The following is an 18,640-nucleotide window of genomic DNA, read 5'->3' on the forward strand; positions in this document are numbered from 1 at the left end:
GTATGTACAACGGAAGATTACGATTTTGAGTAAAAATCAATAGGATAACGTTTCTTGTTTTTTAAGAGTCTCGTAATATCCTACTGACTACTTGGAAAAGAAATATTGTCCACACACACACATTTTAGAGGAAAATAATAAAAAGTCAAAAAAAAAAAAAGGGAGTGGTTTGCCCTGTACACACTGGACCATCAACCTCCTATAAAATTATATAAATGTGGGAAAAGTTGAACTTTTTAATCTCAACAGGAAACCAAAACATTGAGCTGCAATTCATAGCATGATCTGGTGCAAACATTATTACTGCACAGTCATTATTTCCTTCACATTTTTATGAAACACAATGTGCCTCAGGAACACAATAACACTAGTTTGAGTGTATTTGAACAGTTTATTTTTATGTTATAATTTAATCATATTGAATCCTTAAAAAAAAAAGTGTCACATTCACAATTTGAATGTGAATAAATTAAACATCTCAGATAAAAATGACAAACAAAACATCAAAACAAGCATGTTGAACAAGGCGATTTTATTCAGTAAAATGTCATCAAATGATGAATCATTACTCATTCACCATTTAGTCACACACCTTGTTTTCACTGAGCAGGCGCTTTGCTAAATAGGTGCATCATGGTAACCTTTGGAACAATTGGTGGTTCCAGTTAAAATGTCTTTTAGATTTCTTGGCACATGTTTGGATATCTCTTCAGCAGTGTTGTGGCTTGTTTTGGGTGCAGACGTCCTCCCTGCATGCTGGTTTGGTCCAGTTTATTCCTTGCTGAAACCTGTTAACAATAATAATAACACAAACGCACACACAAAAAAGAGGAGAAAAAGGTGTTTACCGCGAGCACATCTCTTTAGTTGAATTGTAATGGAGTTTATTGAAACTCTATTGGAGTTTCACAACTTGCATATCTCCAAGCTTTGTCTTGCCTTTTCATATCACGTTGTGTAATGCAGGTAATGAGGTAATGCAAACAGAATTTCCCAAACACCATATTCTCTCTAATCTATATATATATATATATATATATATATATATATACACACACACATAATACAACATATACACGTCTGTATGTGTACATACCTGAGCATTATGAACACATTTGTAAAAAGACGCCGTTTCATTTGAGCAAAGGCCATCTGCAAAGTTGTTCCGCTTCCAACAGGCCATCATCACTGACATCTCTGTAATACAAGTTGCCTCTGCAAAGAAAGTATGAGGACAGATGCATTTTTATTAAAAAGAAAAAAAAATAGAAGAAAAAAAACGTCCTTGATTGGTCAAGTGAGTTTTAACCATTCCCGACTGTGAGAAAAACCGTCAGATCCGTGCTTTTTCCAATGTGATATTATTTCCGTTTCACCTGATATATTTTACCGGACTAGTCTTCTGAACAATTTGTATTGAGACTTCATTAAACTACTTAAAAATAAAACAAATGAACCCGACAGAACCACAAATGTTACTGGGGATTGTATGGTACAGGTTTATCATACACCCATAATAATGCAGTTTTGTGTACATTTGGCCAAATTATTGAGGCTCAAGCAACAGCCCTCGTCTTACCTCCTTTCTTCAGTTTACGGTTGGCAACAGCATCTCTGAGGGCGAGCGCTCTGTTTGGCTTGAGAACTGGCTTCCCGTGCTCCCTGCTGAGCAGCCTGCTGACCTTCTCTTGGAACGCATTTCCTCCGTACGCCGCCATTTTACTCATTAATCCCCGCTTCACGTCTGAAGAAACTTGCCGGCAAGCAGGAAGGAAGGACACTTTGTCAAACTACCGAATGCTATAGTCGAATTTGCCACTTTTACGGGAATTGTGTGTAGCGTACAGGTACATGTGGAAGGATGTCAGAACATACTTCGAGCTTCGAGGCTAACTCCGCCTACTTCCTGGTTACGTCATTTCTTAATCTACGGAAAACTAGTTGGGACAAATGTCAGGACACCGTCCACCGTCCGTCCACCCTTCCATTTTCTGCCACCTCTCAGCAGACATGCCAGACTCATCTGTATATTGGAAAATTATCTTTTTTGTTTGTTTGTTTGTTTGTTTGTTTTTACAATGTTTAACATTATTTTCTTGTATGACAACGAGGTTTTATATCCATGAGTTAGTCTGAAACCTCGAAGTATTCACTGACACTTAAAACAATAATAATGATCTAATACCAACAATTCTTCACTGAGTCCTTTTTGATTTGTATATACTAGGCTACTATAATTTTACCCTACGTAACATTACAATGAAATTAGGTTTCTGTCACTCAATAATATACATTAATTTATCTATGTACATACATGTATCATTTACCTTGACGACATTCATTTTTTGTTTTTGACTTTGTTGTGCAAATTGTCACAAAAAGAGGTTTGGGGTGCAATAATGCAGGCAATAAAATCTGATTCCAACCAGATATGTCACATTTTTAAAAGAGAAAATGCGGAAATATTACAGATATATCACAATTTAGTTTGTAATTGCAAGTTTGCGAATTGTCTTATGTGGTTATTTATATATATCAGCAATATATTCAGGTCCAACTCTGCAGTTGCTACCAAGTCTAGGGGAGAGGCCCATGTTTGGACTTGGTCAAGGTGCGCTTGCTCTAGAGTTCTTCACTTTTGTGCAAAGCCCTTCAGGAAACATCTCGTGAACTGGCATGCTGACTGTCGGCAGGCGTAGCTATCATTTTCCGAATCAGATGTAGATTATATGTAATGTGTATAGTATATTATGATTATTAGACACACAGAACTTTGTGTGCACCAGCAGCAGCAGCAGCAGCAACAACAACAACAACAACAACAACAACACGCAATGAGTCCACTTCCAGACTCACTATGTTTTTGTTGTGATTTTGGCGTTTGTGACGTGAGCAACTATTCCCCAACATTGTGTATTCTGTCTGCTGCCTGCGTTACTGGCAGCCGGAAGTTGTGATCAGCTGACGGAGGAAGTGCCGTGGCAGAGGTGACCATCTTCCCCCGGCTGACTGACACTGTAAATTGGACGAGAGGAATACATGAAAATCTGGTGCAGAGCCGACTATGACTGAAGTACAACTTCTGCCAGACGTATGAAGACACCAAACGAGATAAGAATATTGGCGCAAGAATTTAAGAAAAGAATATACAGTTACGATCTTTTTACTTCAGGTCCAAAGTTCTGTTTTGGAATACTACTAACAAAAAAAACCCCCGTGAGCTAAGAACCGTGGTTTAAAATGGATAAAAAGCTATACACGACGTAGCAAGATTTCGGCAAGTCGGCCATTCGCATGTATTATTATTATTACTATTTTTGTTTTTTGTTTTTTACGTATTACAAGAGCGAACAAACCGTCAACCGGTGTTAGCTAGTCAAGTCCAACGGATCGTGTTTATTTTTCCTGTGTGTTGGCGCATAAAACTACTGTTATGTTAAACAATGGTCACCAATTATTGCATCCATGTTAACCAGTTTTCCCCGTAGCAGTATTGGTCCTCCGCCATTGGTAGTATTTTTTATTTTATCTCATTCTGCAATTACTAGCAAAATTAGCATATCAGCTAACAATGGCTAAAAGTAAGCTACAGTAGATGTGTCCAAACACATTGAGTAAAACCACTCGTGTTATCAAAGCATTAAATTACGCAATGTAGGTTACACATGTAGTCTTGGACGAGCGAATTTAAATAGTTGGCAGGGAGTCTTCGAGTCACAATAGCTGTGTGGTTTGAGACTATCCAGTTGATCGGCTGTAACAACTAAAGGTGTCGCATAAACCCTCAACATTATTGCCCTCAACCATAGCTTATGTAATGGAACCTAAATCGTTACTCGTACTCCTTGCGTTTAACTGAGAACGATTTCCCCGTTTGGTCCTTGGACGTATTTCAGAGTGGCGGTAATTATTTAGTACACAGTGCGGTTCGCTTGTCTTCGCAGTGTTACCAGGCAGCCGTCAATAAATCTGAAAAGACAACCCACGTCGGTCAGGAAGCAGAACTGAAATATGTGTCAACACTTTGAGAAGCAAACGCGACCCCGACACTTGTAATTGTACGAATTGGATGTCTTCTCAGGTAGCTTTACGACATATTTGGACGTTGCCATAGTTCGTGTTGTGTTCCGACCTAAATGAGGGCCTAGCGGTCGCCTCTCCAAGCTGTGTTTTCGTCGCAAGCGGTCTCCCCTCCCCCAGCATCGAGTGTTGGACTCACTTTTTTTTTTTGTTAGTTTTTTTCGTGTTTCTTCTTCAATTTTATTTTTGGAACTGTACCGTAACAGTGACTTGAAGTTACTGTCCGTGGACATCGGCGGAGAATTTACAAGTCGATGTCATGGAACTAATGTTCGCCGAGTGGGAGGATGGCGAGAGGTTTTCCTTCGAGGACTCGGACAGGTTCGAAGAGGATTCCCTGTGCTCCTTCATCTCCGAGGCCGAGAGCCTGTGTCAGAACTGGAGGGGATGGAGGAAGCAGTCTGCTGGACCCAACTCCCCAACTGTCAAGATTAAAGGTAAGAAAATTAGACATTTATTCTTACTGTGTGAGGGGTTGCAAGCTCAATTTTCTCATTGACATCTGTTGTGCTGTAACCCTGTGTTTGTCACTGGAATCCATTGATGCCACTAACTTGTATCTGAACAGTGGAAGAATAATCAGGGGGATATTTGCCCCCCCCCCTCTTCTCCTTCTGATCAAAGCCTGCAAATTGTCTTGATGGTTGCAAAAAAAACATCTTGTCCGATTCCTGCGGTGTGTTAAGGGTGATTTTGTCGGGTCTGATCTTCTCTGAAGGCCTCGGAAGGAGCGTTCATCAATAATGAGCACGTTTAAAAAAAAAAAAAAAAAAAAAATTGTAACTGTGAATCCTGTAGTTTGAGGGATTGTTCTGGTGTTCCGAGAGGAGCCGAGTATGCACAGTGTGTGATGTCACTGGTACTAAACAACAGAGATGCGACCTGAGTCAGGTGACGGAAGAGAAAGTAAAAACAAAAATCAAACAGAAAACTCTGTGTCTGTGTGTGTCTGTGTCTGTGTGTGTCTGTGTGTTTTCTTCCAAAAGTAATGGAAAAACAACCATCCTTGCCTGTCCCTGTTTGCCAGCCATGCTTGCTTACACTGAAGTCATGTTTGGCAGATTTGAGGCAAAATCTGATTCTGGAATAACAAGCATGTAGATCTTGCAATGTACACACCACACACTGTAAGATCAGGAGAGGATGGGTGATCTTGTGCGATCTGTCTTTTGTTATCATCAAGCATGCGGTCTCTAAATCTGACATGGTTTGAACAAATCCTGTAATGTGTTCCAGCTTGAAACTAGAGATGCAGCTTTCAGTGGTTTTTGTGATTGGCTCATGTATCAATTATTGCCTTCGATTCATCCATCCATCCACCCATCCATTTTTAATAGCTGCTTCTTCCTGCACTCAGGGTTGCTGGGGTTTGTTGGGAGTCAATCCCGAACTGTCATAGGGTGAAGGCAGGGTGACACCCTGGACCAGTGGCCAGTTCATCACTGGGCCACATCGAGACAAACAATTGACACTCACACACGCACACACCTTCGGTCAATTTAGCGTTTCCAATTCACCTCACATGCGTGTTTTTGGACTGCGGGAGGAAGCTGGAGAACCCGGACAGAACACATGCAGACACAGGGAGAACATGCAAACTACACACAGAAAGGCCCCAGGAGACCCTGGGAATTGAACCTGCAACCTTCTTGCACACACACACACACGTAAGAAAAATACATGGAATAGTCGAAATACTGGTCACAAAAAAGCCCAGGGGACTTTGGGCAGTGTTCTAACTCCACAGAAATCAACCCTGCTGAGTGTTGAGTGGCATAGGCCACTCCACTCTGCTCACTCACTCGAAACACATTGAAATGTTTTCTACTCGGAACAAAAAAGTATTGTAGAAAACGTTCTGGGTCCCTATTTTAAAAGGCTTGAACTGGAACCTGGTCAGAATTGATGTCTGTTTCAGGGACTGGAGCATCCAGGGCAACCCAATTTGAGCACCAATTGAGATGTGCTGATTTTATTTAGACATTGAGATTCACACCACCTGAAGTCTTTCCTCTGTGACGTCTCTTCCAGATGGCCTGGTGATTTCCCTTGTGGAGTTGTCCGCCAAGCAAGTAGCTTTCCACATTCCATTTGAGGTGGTTGAGAAGGTCTATCCTCCTGTCCCAGAGCAGCTCCAGCTCCGCATCGCTTACTGGAGTTTCCCCGAGAATGAGGAAGACATCAGGTATTATTTCAATCTTTTTTTTTTAAGTCACTATCCTTCTTTAATTAATCTGGACAGCTAAATTGAGTTGCATGCGGGCGTGTGTGTGTGTGTGTGTATGGCTATGTGAGTCCTCTTGGTTTTATTACTCTCACTTCTTTGGTATTTCTCAAACTGACTCATTGTGGTTCTTGGCTTTTGTTCACCTTTGGCGTTTCTTGCATTGTAGGTTATATTCCTGCCTGGCAAACGGCAGTCCAGATGAATTCCAACGTGGGGAGCAGCTCTTTCGGATCAGAGCTGTAAAAGATCCCTTGCAGATTGGTGAGTACATGGAATAGAATAGAATTCCTTTATTTATCCCACAATGGGAAAATGTACATAATTGCAGCAATATAGTGCAATAGAGAATTATGCTGAAGACCAGCTCTCAGACAGACTCATGCACCACCATGCCCTTCTGTAATGATCTAGTGTTCATATTAATACATATGTATGTATGCATAGATAGATAGATAGATAATATTAAATATCATTAAATGAACCAGAGTTTAAGTTTACTCTAGATCAGTGTTAAGCCCAGTAGATGAGTTCAATGAAACGCAGAGAGAGTCATTTGTTCAACATCCTGCTGTTTGCATGTGTTTTCTGGTCATCTTAATATCTTAGTCTCTTCAACCAGGCTTCCATCTCAGTGCAACAGTTGTGACTAGTCAAGCTGGACAATCTAAAGGAGCGTACAACGTAGCTGTCATGTTTGACCGTTGCCGCATCACCTCCTGCAGCTGCACCTGCGGCGCTGGGGCTAAGTGGTGCGCCCATGTGGTGGCGCTCTGCCTCTTCAGAATTCACAACGTAAGATTTTTGTCTCTCTTTTAAGTCTTTCAGAATGGACCAACTTAAACCAGGTTAACTGTTTTTTTTGTTTGTTTTTTTTTTTGTTTGTTTGCTTCAAATAAGCTATGTAAAACTTGTACAAAAATAAATGAAATCTCTTACTTTTTTTTCTGTAAAATAAGTATGAACCATTGGTTGTGTGTGTGTGTGTCTGTGTACATGTGTGTGTGTGTGTGTGTGTGTGTGTGTGTTTAGGCCTCAGCAGTTTGCCTGAGAGCTCCTGTCTCTGAATCCTTGTCAAGGCTTCAGAGGGACCAGCTCCAAAAGTTTGCCCAGTACCTCATCAGTGAGCTGCCTCAGCAGGTGACATCCATTTTTCCAGCTAATGCTAAAGAGCAAACTGATCAACTGCTTCTGATGCACTGTGGTTGTTTTGGGCTCAGCACATCTGTGGGAATTTCTCTAATTGATATTTTATTCTTCTGGTCGCCCATTTCATATCAACTGTTGCGCCAATTGCTCATTTTATGTCACTCAGTTGGTAGAATGGGTCAGTCACTGACTACTGACTACCCAAGTGGCACAGTGAGGGCCTTACCTGTTGCCATGTCCGCTTATTATATACGCAAATTTGCGTCGTTTGTCCTTCTTTTAATTTGAAAATATTGGTAATTAGCTTGTGGACATGTTTCATGTTTTCACGATTGTAGTTTGAGACACATTTATAACGAAAGTGGGAAAGATGTGGAGAGGCAGTTTGTATATAAAAGTTACAGTTACGCAAATAATCTTTGTTGCTCTTTTGTTAAAGTGTACAACTAAACGTGTAAATCACTCTGGCATGATTATTTACTGCTTTTCTTGTTGTTTTCAAATCTACAGATTCTCCCGACTGCTCAAAGGCTGTTAGATGAACTGCTGTCCTCTCAGTCCACTGCCATTAACACTGTGTGCGGAGCTCCAGGTACATCTGAAAATCATTGAAAAGATCACAATCAAGCTAAATGAATAAAACAAATAAAAATCATTTAAGCCTAAGACTTGAAATTTGCTGATATCAGTGTGAGATGGAATGTAACATTGCTTTAAAGTGAATGAATAAATAAATAACAGAAATAACCATAATATATGTATTTATGCGTTTGTGTTTGTCTGTGACTGTAGACCCCACCGCAGGCCCGTCAGCATCTGATCAGAGCACCTGGTATCTGGATGAGTCAACACTCAGCGACAACATCAAAAAGACTCTGCACAAGTTCTGTGGCCCTTCACCCGTTGTCTTCAGGTACACAGACCACGTCATGTCCATCAAAATCATTGAGCAAATAGTTTTGAAGCTCAATCATTTACATCATGTCAGACATAAACATTTATTCATTATGACTTGATATTTGGAAACAGCATTTTTTTCTTCTCTTCTATCCATCCATAATTGACGTCCTGTAAGAATGAACCTATTGCTGTGTGTTTTGCGCAGTGATGTGAACTCTATGTACCTGTCGTCGACGGAGCCGCCCGCCGCTGCCGAGTGGGCGTGTCTGCTGCGACCTCTGAGGGGTCGCGAGCCAGAGGGCATCTGGAACCTTCTGTCCATCGTCAGGGAGATGTTCAAGAGGCGAGACAGCAACGCTGCTCCACTGCTGGAGATCCTCACTGAGCAGTGCCTCACCTACGAACAGGTGAGTGTGTCATTGTAAAGCCGTTAGCGGGGCCTCACGCTAAAATCTGTATGTAGATCCATTCAGAGAGGACCTAATCTTCTCTAGCTGTAGGAACTGCATTAGATCTCAAATTCAGTGTGAGTGGATTGACCAACTGAATTTTTTTTGTGTGTGTTTGCTCAGATCATTAGCTGGTGGTACAGCGTTCGCACCTCAGCGTCCCACAGCAGCGCCAGTGGCCACACGGGGCGCAGTAACGGCCAGTCAGAGGTGGCAGCTCACGCTTGTGCCAGCATGTGTGATGAGATGGTGGTCTTATGGAGGCTGGCAGTGCTCGACCCAACCATAACTCCATGCAGGTGAGTGGTGAAGACTTTTAAATATTCCCCAACACTCTCTACCGTCCGCATATACTTGCGCGCTCTGCTGGCCGCTCGAGAAAACAATTTTTAATACTTTAAGTACTTTAAATTATGATGTATTTCTAAAGAATTAAAGTCTTGTCTCTTTCAGGCGGCTGCAACTGGCAGGTCAGCTGAAGAAGTGGCACCTCAAAGTCATAGAAATAGTGAAGCGTGGACAGCATCGTAAATCCCTGGATAAATTGTTTCAGGGCTTTAAGCCGGCTGTGGAGTCTTGTTATTTTAATTGGGAGGTGGCCTACCCTATGGAAGGCATCACTTACTGCAGCGCTGACAAAAAGAATATCATGTTTTTATCACGGACCCTGCAGCTTCAAAGGGGAGCCAAAACATCTGCTGGTGCGGAACCTTTCGAGCACGGGGGAGTGAAAGGTGAAAGTGCAGCTTTAGGAGATTACAAAGGAAGAGGAAGTGGTTGTTTGTCTCAACAGGAGGTGGCTGTTAGACCAAAGGAGACTTTACTGACGAAGAGGAAGTGTCTGACGGTCAGCGGAGGGGGAGGAATGCTAGTACGTTTGGGAGCAACCTCCCTCCCCCAGGATGATGGAGGAGGAAAGTGCATGTACAAAGTACCAAGTTCCTCCTCGGGAGGAAAGATGAAATTGACACAGGGAGCTGGGAAAGGTCCCAGTGCAGGAGGTGCCGGAGGAGGTGGAGGGTTAGCGTGTGGTAAGCTCGCAAGCGCTAAAAGGAGAACGAGCAGTGAGGACAGTTCTCTCGAGCCAGACTTGGCCGACCTCAGCATCGATGACGGCTGCAGCTTAGCTCTGGGCGCCGAGGCCAGCAATACTTTTGAGTTTCTTCCCGCTCCGCCAGAGATCCTGCCTTCCACCAGCCCGCTGCTTCGAGACTCGCACAAGTACAGCATCGGCGGAAGCAAAATGTCCGATGCGTCGCTTATGAGCGGCGCGTCATCTGTGCTTCCGATCGCAAAGTCGGCTCCGCCTTGCTGTCTTTCCAAAGAGACGATCATGCTCATGATAGACATGCCCGGCGCTGTGGAGAAGAACGGCGAGCACCCGCCAGAGCCCGGCCAGAGCGCGGACAAAGACACAAACTCTGTGTTTGCTGCCGCGACAAGAGTGGTCACCGCCGAAGTGTCTGCAAAAAAACCACAATGTTGCAGAGAGGCTCTGTCTGCTGACGCACCAGCCAATGCCGACGATGGACTGGCCGCCCAAGGACCAGCTGCAGCCGGGGAGATGTTGGGAGCACCAGTTGAGGGCGACGACGACTACCAAGCGTACTATCTGGGTGTCGCTTCAGAGGACGCAGCGGACAAACCAATGGCTGACGCCCATCAGGAGGAGGAGCCAGATATCTTTGCTGGGATCCAACCACTGGAGCAAGAAGGGCGAATGGAGGTAGGAAGCTGGGACCGTCTTTGTGTCACTTATTTGACATAAACATGATTAGTATTAACTAAAGCTCCACTGACACTCGCATGCTCTTGAAACCTAACTAGGCCACATCACCAATGAACAGTAATATCTTGTGTAAATCTAAAAGGCTCAAGTATTTATATTTTTTCTCTTGCCTGTGCAGGTTCTGTTTGCATGTGCTGAGGCCCTCTACGCTCATGGCTACAGCAATGAGGCTTGCCGGCTGGCGGTGGAACTGGCGAGAGATCTCCTGGCCAACCCTCCTGACCTGAAGGTGGAGCAGCCTCAGACAAAGGTAAATAAAGTTACGTGATGGTAGTTGTGCGACACAGCGTGTCATCAGAATGTCTCATCTCTGTGCGGGTCAACATTTCTCTCGTGTCGCTGAGCTACTGTGTCACCACTGTGTGACTGCAGGTCAAAACTATTGAGAGGAAAAGCAGCCGTGAATACCGTAATAGCTTGTAGAGAAACGACTGGCAACTGAAGACAAGTTTCATCAAATAAACATTAAAATAGTGATTTTACCCGCAATGCAATTTTTATTTCTTCTGTCCTGATACTGTTCTTATTTCTCTCTCTTATTATTGTGTCAAGGGCAAGAAGAGCAAGGTGTCGACGACGAGGCAGACGCAGGTTGCCACGAACACCCTGGCCAAAGCTGCCTTCCTTCTCACTGTCCTTGGTGAACGACTAGAGCTGCATAATCTGGCTTTCAACACTGGCATGTTTTCTCTGGAACTCCAGAGACCACCTGCATCTACGAAAGCCCTGGAGGTCCCTCATTTCATTTTATTTATTTTATAGGTGTATTTTTCTTTCTTTATCGAAAGGGTACAAACAATTTTTTTCCATGTCTATAGAGAGCCATCAGACAAATATGATCGAAACAACTTTATACTTGATCTTTAACAGGGGTGTCCCCAGACAAATTTGTCACTTCCTGCACAGTATAGTATTTTGTCATTAACTGTTAGAGATACTCACCTCTGTGTATTTGGTATTCCCATTAGGTGAAATTGGCTTACCAGGAGTCGGAGGTGGTGGCTTTGTTGAAGAAGATTCCTCTGGGACAGATGGAGATGTCGGTCATCAGAGAGCGAGCAGAGCAGCTCAGAGATGGAAACTTCTGTGATTACAGACCAGTGCTGCCCCTCATGTTGGCAAGCTTCATCTTCGATGTTCTGTGTACTCCTGGTAAGTATGAAGTTCTGATTGTTTGATGCGAATTGTACGACACATTTCATCTTATATATTTGTGTCAGTACATTTCTAATAAAAAAAAAATTCCTCACCACTTTCTACGGTAATGTTAGCATTGAGTGATTTTCTAAAAGTAAATAGTGTGTCCATCTAGAATTAAGTGTAATCTTGTATTATTTGTTAAAAGTTTTTTTTAATAGAGTAATGAATATTCTTATTGGGAATTATCTGGCAAAGTTTACTTTAAGTTTATTTAAGACCAACTTATTATTATTGGCCAACAAGTTGTATTGTCTCTTCAGTTGTGTCCCCGACAGGCTCCCGTCCACCAAGTCGCAATCGTAATAATGAGATGCCCGGTGATGAGGAACTTGGCTTTGAAGCAGCAGTCGCTGCACTCGGTAAGTTTTGTATTTTTGGTTCACTTATTGTAAATAATAAATGTGTGGTTAAATTCACTGTTGGTCTTTGAATTTGACGTCCTGTCATCCTTCATCCTGTGTCTGCAGGCATGAAGACCACAGTGAGTGAAGCAGATCATCCTCTGCTGTGTGAAGGAACCAGGCGGGTTAAAGGAGACCTGGCTTTGGCTCTGATGATCACCTATAAAGATGATCAGAGCAAGCTGAAAAAGGTAGCCGTCCCCACCTTTAGATTAAATACAGTATATTTTCTTGTCATGGATTTTTTGATGATCGAACTGGTGTAAAATATCGCTGCTCAGACACTTGTTCTTTCTCTTTGCTTTGTACATGTCGTCTACTTTTGCTGTCCTAGATATTGGATAAGTTGTTGGACAGAGAGAGCCAGACTCACAAGCCCCAGACTCTGAGCTCCTTCTACTCCAGTAAGCCAGCAGCTGGCAGCCAGCGCAGCCCGTCCAAACACGCTGCTGCGGCGACCCACGGTGGAGTGAGCGGCGCCACGGGGGGCGTCTCCAAACACACGCCCTCATGTCTGTCTGCGACCGCTATGGCCACCTCTTCCACCAGCCTTCCCTCAGCTGCACCGTTGACCGGGGAGGAGGTCGGCCATCAGGCAGAACTGAAGGCAGTGCAGAACAGTTCGGCAGGGGAAAGTTGTGCAGAGACCAGAGAGCACGGTGAGAACCCACCACCGAAATCCCTCTGTCTGCTTATTTTATTTGAAAAGCACAGCTCAATCGTTTTCATCAGTTGTTGGCAGCCGGATCCACTTAACACATGTCCGTATGTTTGCTTGTTGGATCCCATAAAACTAAGATTAAACAATTGTGAAACATAAAAATCTGGTTGGATTTATGATCACACGTTGCTGTTACAGATTGTCCTCCTTCATCAAGTGACCACCGTACTGAAACAGCTCCTGTTAAGAATGAGGCAACGACACCCAGTCGACTGGCACTGGGGGCTCGCTGTGGCTACGGCCAACGCTGCTGGGGATCGCCTGTCCGTCAGAAGAAGAAACATACTGGTACATCAGTTATGAACCACAAGCATTGTGACTAATGGAAACATTTTTGACTACCCCCAAGAGGATATACAAAGCACATTAATGTGTCTTTACACTTTCTTCAGTGTAAATACCAGACAAGGAATCGCAAAAATAGTATTTTTTCTTAACAATTTCCCCAACAATTTTGTGTAATTACTCTTTTAAGTATTTTTTTCATATGCAACTTGTTTGACCAATTTCATTCATGTTCACTGTTGACTGGTCGTGTACATTGTGACGATGCTTTGACAGGTATGGCCAGTATTGACAGCAGCGCTCCTGAGACGACCTCGGACAGCTCCCCCACGCTCAGTCGGCGGCCGCTCAGAGGCAACTGGGCGACGACGTCGTGGGGGCGGGGCCAGGACAGCGACAGCATCAGTAGTTCGTCCTCTGATTCGCTGGGTTCCTCGTCTTCCAGCGGCTCTCGCAGGGCAGGCGGTGGAGCCAGAGCCAAGAGCACGGACAGCAGCAGGTGAACTCGGACGTCTTCCGCATTACCTCACAACAAATGACAACGCACAATGATGAAAAGTCAGAGCGGGAGCAGATGGATGAAGTGTTAGAAAATATATTTAGTTATATGTGCAAAACATTGAAAATGAACAAAAGCATTGCAACAGAATGTGTTTTTGAAGCCCCTCGGTATTTAGGTCTTTCTTGAAAGCTGATGCTTTGGCCATTAAAAAATTCCTGCATGACCTGTTTGTCACTTTGATCAAGCCTATTTTTCTGCACCTTTATTGTTCTGTCGCATTCAGATACAAAGGCCGACGTCCGGAGTGCCACGCCCCCCACGTACCAAACCAGCCGTCGGAGGCGGCGGCTCATTTTTATTTTGAGCTGGCCAAAACAGTCCTGATCAAAGCTGGTGGAAACTCGTCCACATCCATTTTCACACAGCCCTCTGCCAGCGGAGGCCACCAAGGGCCCCACAGGAACCTGCACATTTGTGCTTTTGAGATCGGCCTGTACGCTCTCGGCCTCCACAACTTTGTTTCGCCCAACTGGTTATCCAGGACCTACTCTTCCCACGTGTCCTGGATCACAGGTGAGAGGCAGTCAAAATCAAATCGCGTTGATGAGCTTTTAACCTTGCTTGTTTAGAATAGCTGCGCATGCTCTCTGACCCTCCTGTAGATGCTTGATGGTTGGCTTTTCACAGCAACATTAGATCCAGATTAGTCAAGAATCAGTCAGTGTTTAGGATCTTTGCTTCTCTGCCTCAACACATTGACCCACTTACCTCCAAGATACCACACTTTCTCTCAATTGCTTCCAGGCCAGGCCATGGAGATCGGCAGTGCTGCGCTCAACATCTTAGTTGAATGTTGGGATGGTCATCTTACCCCCCCAGAGGTGGCGTCATTGGCTGACAGAGCATCAAGAGCCAGAGACCCCAACATGGTTCGAGCAGCTGCAGAGTTAGCCCTGAGCTGCCTGCCTCATGCTCACGCACTCAATCCCAATGAAATACAGAGAGCCCTGGTGCAGTGCAAGGAGCAGGTAAGAGTAAAATAGGCCCAAAACGTTTTTCCACCACAGTGTTTTAAAGATAGACTTTTGGATTATTTTATTGCTGTTTCCGTGTTTTGTTATATCTGTATTTCTACAGTAAACCAAGAAATTATAACCAAATGACATACTGTGATTTTTGTGTACCATTGCATCTGTAGTGGTAATTTTATTTGGGGATACAACCAGTCCTTTACTGTTGAACCTTCAGAGCAGTTTAGTGTTTAGTGAGTTAAACACCTGAAACTGTTAAACTATTGTGGTGCAACAGGGCTACAGCCCTGGGATAAAAACTAACACTTAAATATCCCAGACAGCCCCAGGTCATTTACAATATATGTCTGGTCTTGCTGGGCCTGATGTCATGATGTCAGCTGAGGCATGTGTGCAGGAAGAACCTAATTGTCTTTTATGTCAAATACTGTTTCAAGAGTTTGTGTTTCAAAAACCATCCGAAAGTTGACGGTGAAAAAACCCCCCGGCAATATTGTAATAAATGTCACCCCTTTTTCAGGACAACGTGATGTTGGAGAAGGCCTGCATGGCGGTGGAGGAGGCAGCCAAAGGTGGAGGCGTGTACCCCGAGGTTCTCTTTGAGGTGGCTCACCAGTGGTACTGGCTTTACGAGCAGTCGGTGGGCGGGGGATCCTGCCTGCTGAGGGAGTCTTCAGGTCGCTGCGGGGCCAACGGGGGATCCGTCCGGAGGCCTCCTGAGTCGAGCTGCAACGACGGCGGAGCCAGCTTGGATCCTCAAGGGATCGCTGCGGTCACGGCGTCCGTCTCTGCAACGGCAGTCGTGCCGGTCATATCGGTGGGCTCCACCATCTACCAGTCTCACACCATGCCCGGACAAGCCATGGCTCACCCACACAACCCTGGCCTGCACCCGTACGCCACCATCCAGGCCCATCTCCCCTCTGTGTGCACGTCGCAGTACCTGGGACACCCCATGCAGCATGTCCCTCGACCTGCTGTCTTCCCTGTTTCTGGGGCAGCATATCCACAGGTCAGCACCCTGAAGTTTTCACACCTGTATCTGTGATGTAGATATACACTAGCAGTCAAAAGTTTGCACACACTCAATGAATTTAATGTCTTTTCTAATGTTTTTCTTTGTTGCATAATTGCATATATCTTGCTTGTACATTTTATTTTCTTCAGTCTTCATTATCTATCTGCAGTGTAGAAAGTTGTAAAAAAAAAAAAATGGGTTGGAGTTTTTAGACTTTTTCTGTTTCTTCACTTATATTATCTTGTTTCTGCACAGGGGATGCATCCAGCCTTCATCGGTGCACAGTATCCATTCTCCATGGCGACTGGCCCCCAGCCACCTATGGCTGCCACTGCTGTGACCTTCCCTGGTGTCCCTGTGCCATCCATGACTCAAATCGCTGTCCATCCCTACCACGCTGAGACAGGCCTGCCTCTTAGTACCACTGTGACAGGTCCAGAACCGTTTCTCTGTGTTATCCAACTGTAAACCTTAATTTGTTAGATGTTGTCAGTGCAGAGCTGGGTATTGCTACACTGAAAATGAATCCTGTCATGTTTCACAGTGGGCAGCGTCCATTCGGCCCCCACTATCCAGAATATGCAAGGAGCATCTCTTCCGTCGATCTCCGCACAGCCAGGTTCATTGGTCAGCACGCCGTTCCCAGTGGAGGATGAGCATAGTAGCCAGCCTATCAGCCAACAAGGCCTGCACTATCTACATTCTTCCTACAGAGTTGGTAAGAAATATACGGATTACCAGGGTGTTACTGTGGTGCATTGATTAGAAAGTTGTGGGACTGAGTCCCAGATCATGTTCTTTTTGTGTCTGCATGACTTCCGTCCAGCTATCCCTGTTTTCTTCTACTGTCCAAAAACATATATGTAAGGCCAGTGAGTGAGATAGTGTTTATTTCCGAACTAAAGTTTTACTTTTTATGATTACTTTTGGAGGAGTGGGTGTTTTAATTTCTTTTGTTTTGCTTTTTGTACACCGCTAATAAAAGATGTTAAGGGCTACTCCATCCCCATTCACCCCGAGACAGATGAGATTGGATGCAGCACCCCTGCGAACCCGAGTGCAAGATAAGCAGTGGTGGAAAATGGCCAGTGAGTTGTGCACTTGGTCAGTAAATGGAACCTTTGTGCTTTTTGTGTGAAGGCATGCTGGCTTTGGAAATGCTGGGAAGGAGGGCTCACAACGACCACCCAAACAACTTCTCTAGGAGCCCTCCTTACACCGAGGATGTCAAATGGCTGCTGGGACTGGCTGCAAGACTAGGTGAGCCACCGTGGTGATAATTGGGCTGTAGACAGATTGTTTTTGTTTCTCTTCCATGTATTAAATCTGCCTCCCTTCTTTCCCTTATTTGACAGGAGTCAACTACGTGTACCAGTTCTGTGTGGGGGCCGCAAAAGGTGTCCTCAGTCCGTTTGTCCTGCAAGAGATAATCATGGAGGCTTTGCAGAGGCTGAATCCGGCCCACATTCACGCTCACCTTCGAACGCCGGCTTTCCACCAGCTGGTTCAGCGCTGCCAGCAGGCCTACCTGCAGGTTTGACACGGCTACTTTCATTGGCAAAGGGAACATAAGTCACATCTCTGTAATCTTTTGCCACGATGCATTTCAGACCCAAGATTTATTTGTCACATTCGTGAATCTGCATCCATGCACATTAAATAATTAATTTAATATTTATCCTTTATTTTACATGTACATTTAGGTTATAGGGAATGTTAATTAGCGCGTTAACAAAGGCGACGCCTCCTTCTCTCCCTTTCTCTCCATAGTACATCCACCACCGACTTATTCATCTGACCCCCGCCGACTACGACGACTTTGTCAACATTATTCGCAGTGCTCGGAGTGCTTTTTGCTTGACGCCGGTCGGCATGATGCAGTTCAACGACGTGCTGCAGAACTTGAAACGAGGAAAGCAGACAAAGGAATTGTGGCAGCGCATCTCTTTGGAAATGGCAACCTTTTCCCCTTAACAGCGCGCCGGCCCAGTAACCTCTCTCTTGTCTCTCTCTATGAAACATCACAACCAGTGCCACACCAGCCTCCAGCATTGTGCTACTGTGAGAAGACTGAGCTGGTAACATCCATGCTGACTTGTTCTGTCAGGGATCCTGCCACAACAAACAAATGTGCAATTTCACACAAACACAACACACAGGCAGTACAACCAGTTACTATATATTTGACCCATAAAGACTTTTTAATTTTGGTGTGTGTGTGTGTGTGTGTGTGTGTGTTGATCAACCAGTGCTCAGAGTAGGTTTATTCCTTTGTTCCCATTTTTCATTTATGCATCTATGGAAATAAAGTGCACTCCCCCTGCTTTTCTGTTTTTTTCTCTAGAATGAAAAGATTCATGGAGAACTTTTACCTTGTACCCTCACTTCGATTCCAGTGTTTGTAGTTTTAGTGTGTTCCTTGTTTTTAAAAAAAGAAAGAAAAAGTGTATATGGATAATTTTTATGCAATAACATTCACTCTCAGAGCTGTAAATGCTTTAAAACCTCATTTAACAAAGCTTGCCAGTATAAGTTAGAATTTTTGTGGGGAGGATTAAAACGGAGATTTGTTCCACGAGCACTGGAACATTTTAAATTTTAGGAGATGGGCTTGATTAGGATACCTAATATTTCTTTTTTGTCCTTTTATGTTTAGCAGAATATAAAATAGTATCCGATTAATATGTTACTAGAGCAAACATTTGACCTGAATATAGTTTTAAACTTACATTTAAAAGATTAAGGTGTCTAGGAGTTCTTACATGACGGGACTCGAAAGAACACTTTTCAGATTTTTGCTACTCAGCAAGTGCTAAACTGTTGATTATGAATTAACTGTTTTTCAAACCAACTGTGTTTTAACCCCCCACCACCCCTCAAAAAAGTTTGAA

General features: G+C 44.0%; 1 protein-coding gene across 2 annotated transcripts; it reads left to right on the plus strand.

Moving 5' to 3' along the window:
- The first annotated feature begins 2,962 nt into the window (after positions 1-2,962).
- zswim8 (zinc finger, SWIM-type containing 8) lies at positions 2,963-17,858 on the plus strand. 2 transcript variants are annotated; one of them, XM_076050808.1, is made up of 27 exons: positions 2,963-3,091; positions 4,287-4,517; positions 6,112-6,265; positions 6,474-6,568; positions 6,927-7,099; positions 7,337-7,444; positions 7,964-8,045; positions 8,246-8,366; positions 8,559-8,760; positions 8,926-9,101; positions 9,256-10,528; positions 10,710-10,841; positions 11,144-11,323; positions 11,560-11,743; positions 12,052-12,150; positions 12,259-12,383; positions 12,527-12,851; positions 13,052-13,201; positions 13,475-13,697; positions 13,984-14,273; positions 14,505-14,728; positions 15,252-15,743; positions 16,005-16,182; positions 16,294-16,467; positions 16,890-17,009; positions 17,105-17,283; positions 17,520-17,858. In XM_076050808.1, exons 2-27 carry the CDS (start codon positions 4,340-4,342, stop codon positions 17,721-17,723), a joined length of 5,841 nt encoding a protein of 1,946 aa, XP_075906923.1. In that variant the 5' UTR covers positions 2,963-3,091; positions 4,287-4,339; the 3' UTR covers positions 17,724-17,858. The 2 variants fall into 2 exon arrangements, with proteins under 2 accessions (XP_075906923.1, XP_075906922.1); XM_076050807.1 differs by having other exon boundaries at positions 2,973-3,151.
- Positions 17,859-18,640: the final 782 nt, after the last annotated feature.

The sequence above is a fragment of the Nelusetta ayraudi genome, unplaced genomic scaffold, assembly GCF_046127955.1.
Source record: "Nelusetta ayraudi isolate G7.1 ecotype Tasmania unplaced genomic scaffold, CSIRO-AGI_Nayr_v1 ptg000130l, whole genome shotgun sequence".
Lineage (NCBI taxonomy): Eukaryota > Metazoa > Chordata > Actinopteri > Tetraodontiformes > Monacanthidae > Nelusetta > Nelusetta ayraudi.

Excerpts from the sequence above, each read along its gene's own strand:
- zswim8 (XM_076050808.1), top strand. The coding sequence starts at position 4,340 with ATGGAACTAATGTTCGCCGAGTGGGAGGATGGCGAGAGGTTTTCCTTC. Across the intron at positions 13,698-13,983 it reads AAGAGCACGGACAGCAGCAG|ATACAAAGGCCGACGTCCGG; the intron begins GTGAACTCGGAC and ends TGTCGCATTCAG. Across the intron at positions 17,010-17,104 it reads GGGACTGGCTGCAAGACTAG|GAGTCAACTACGTGTACCAG; the intron begins GTGAGCCACCGT and ends CTTATTTGACAG.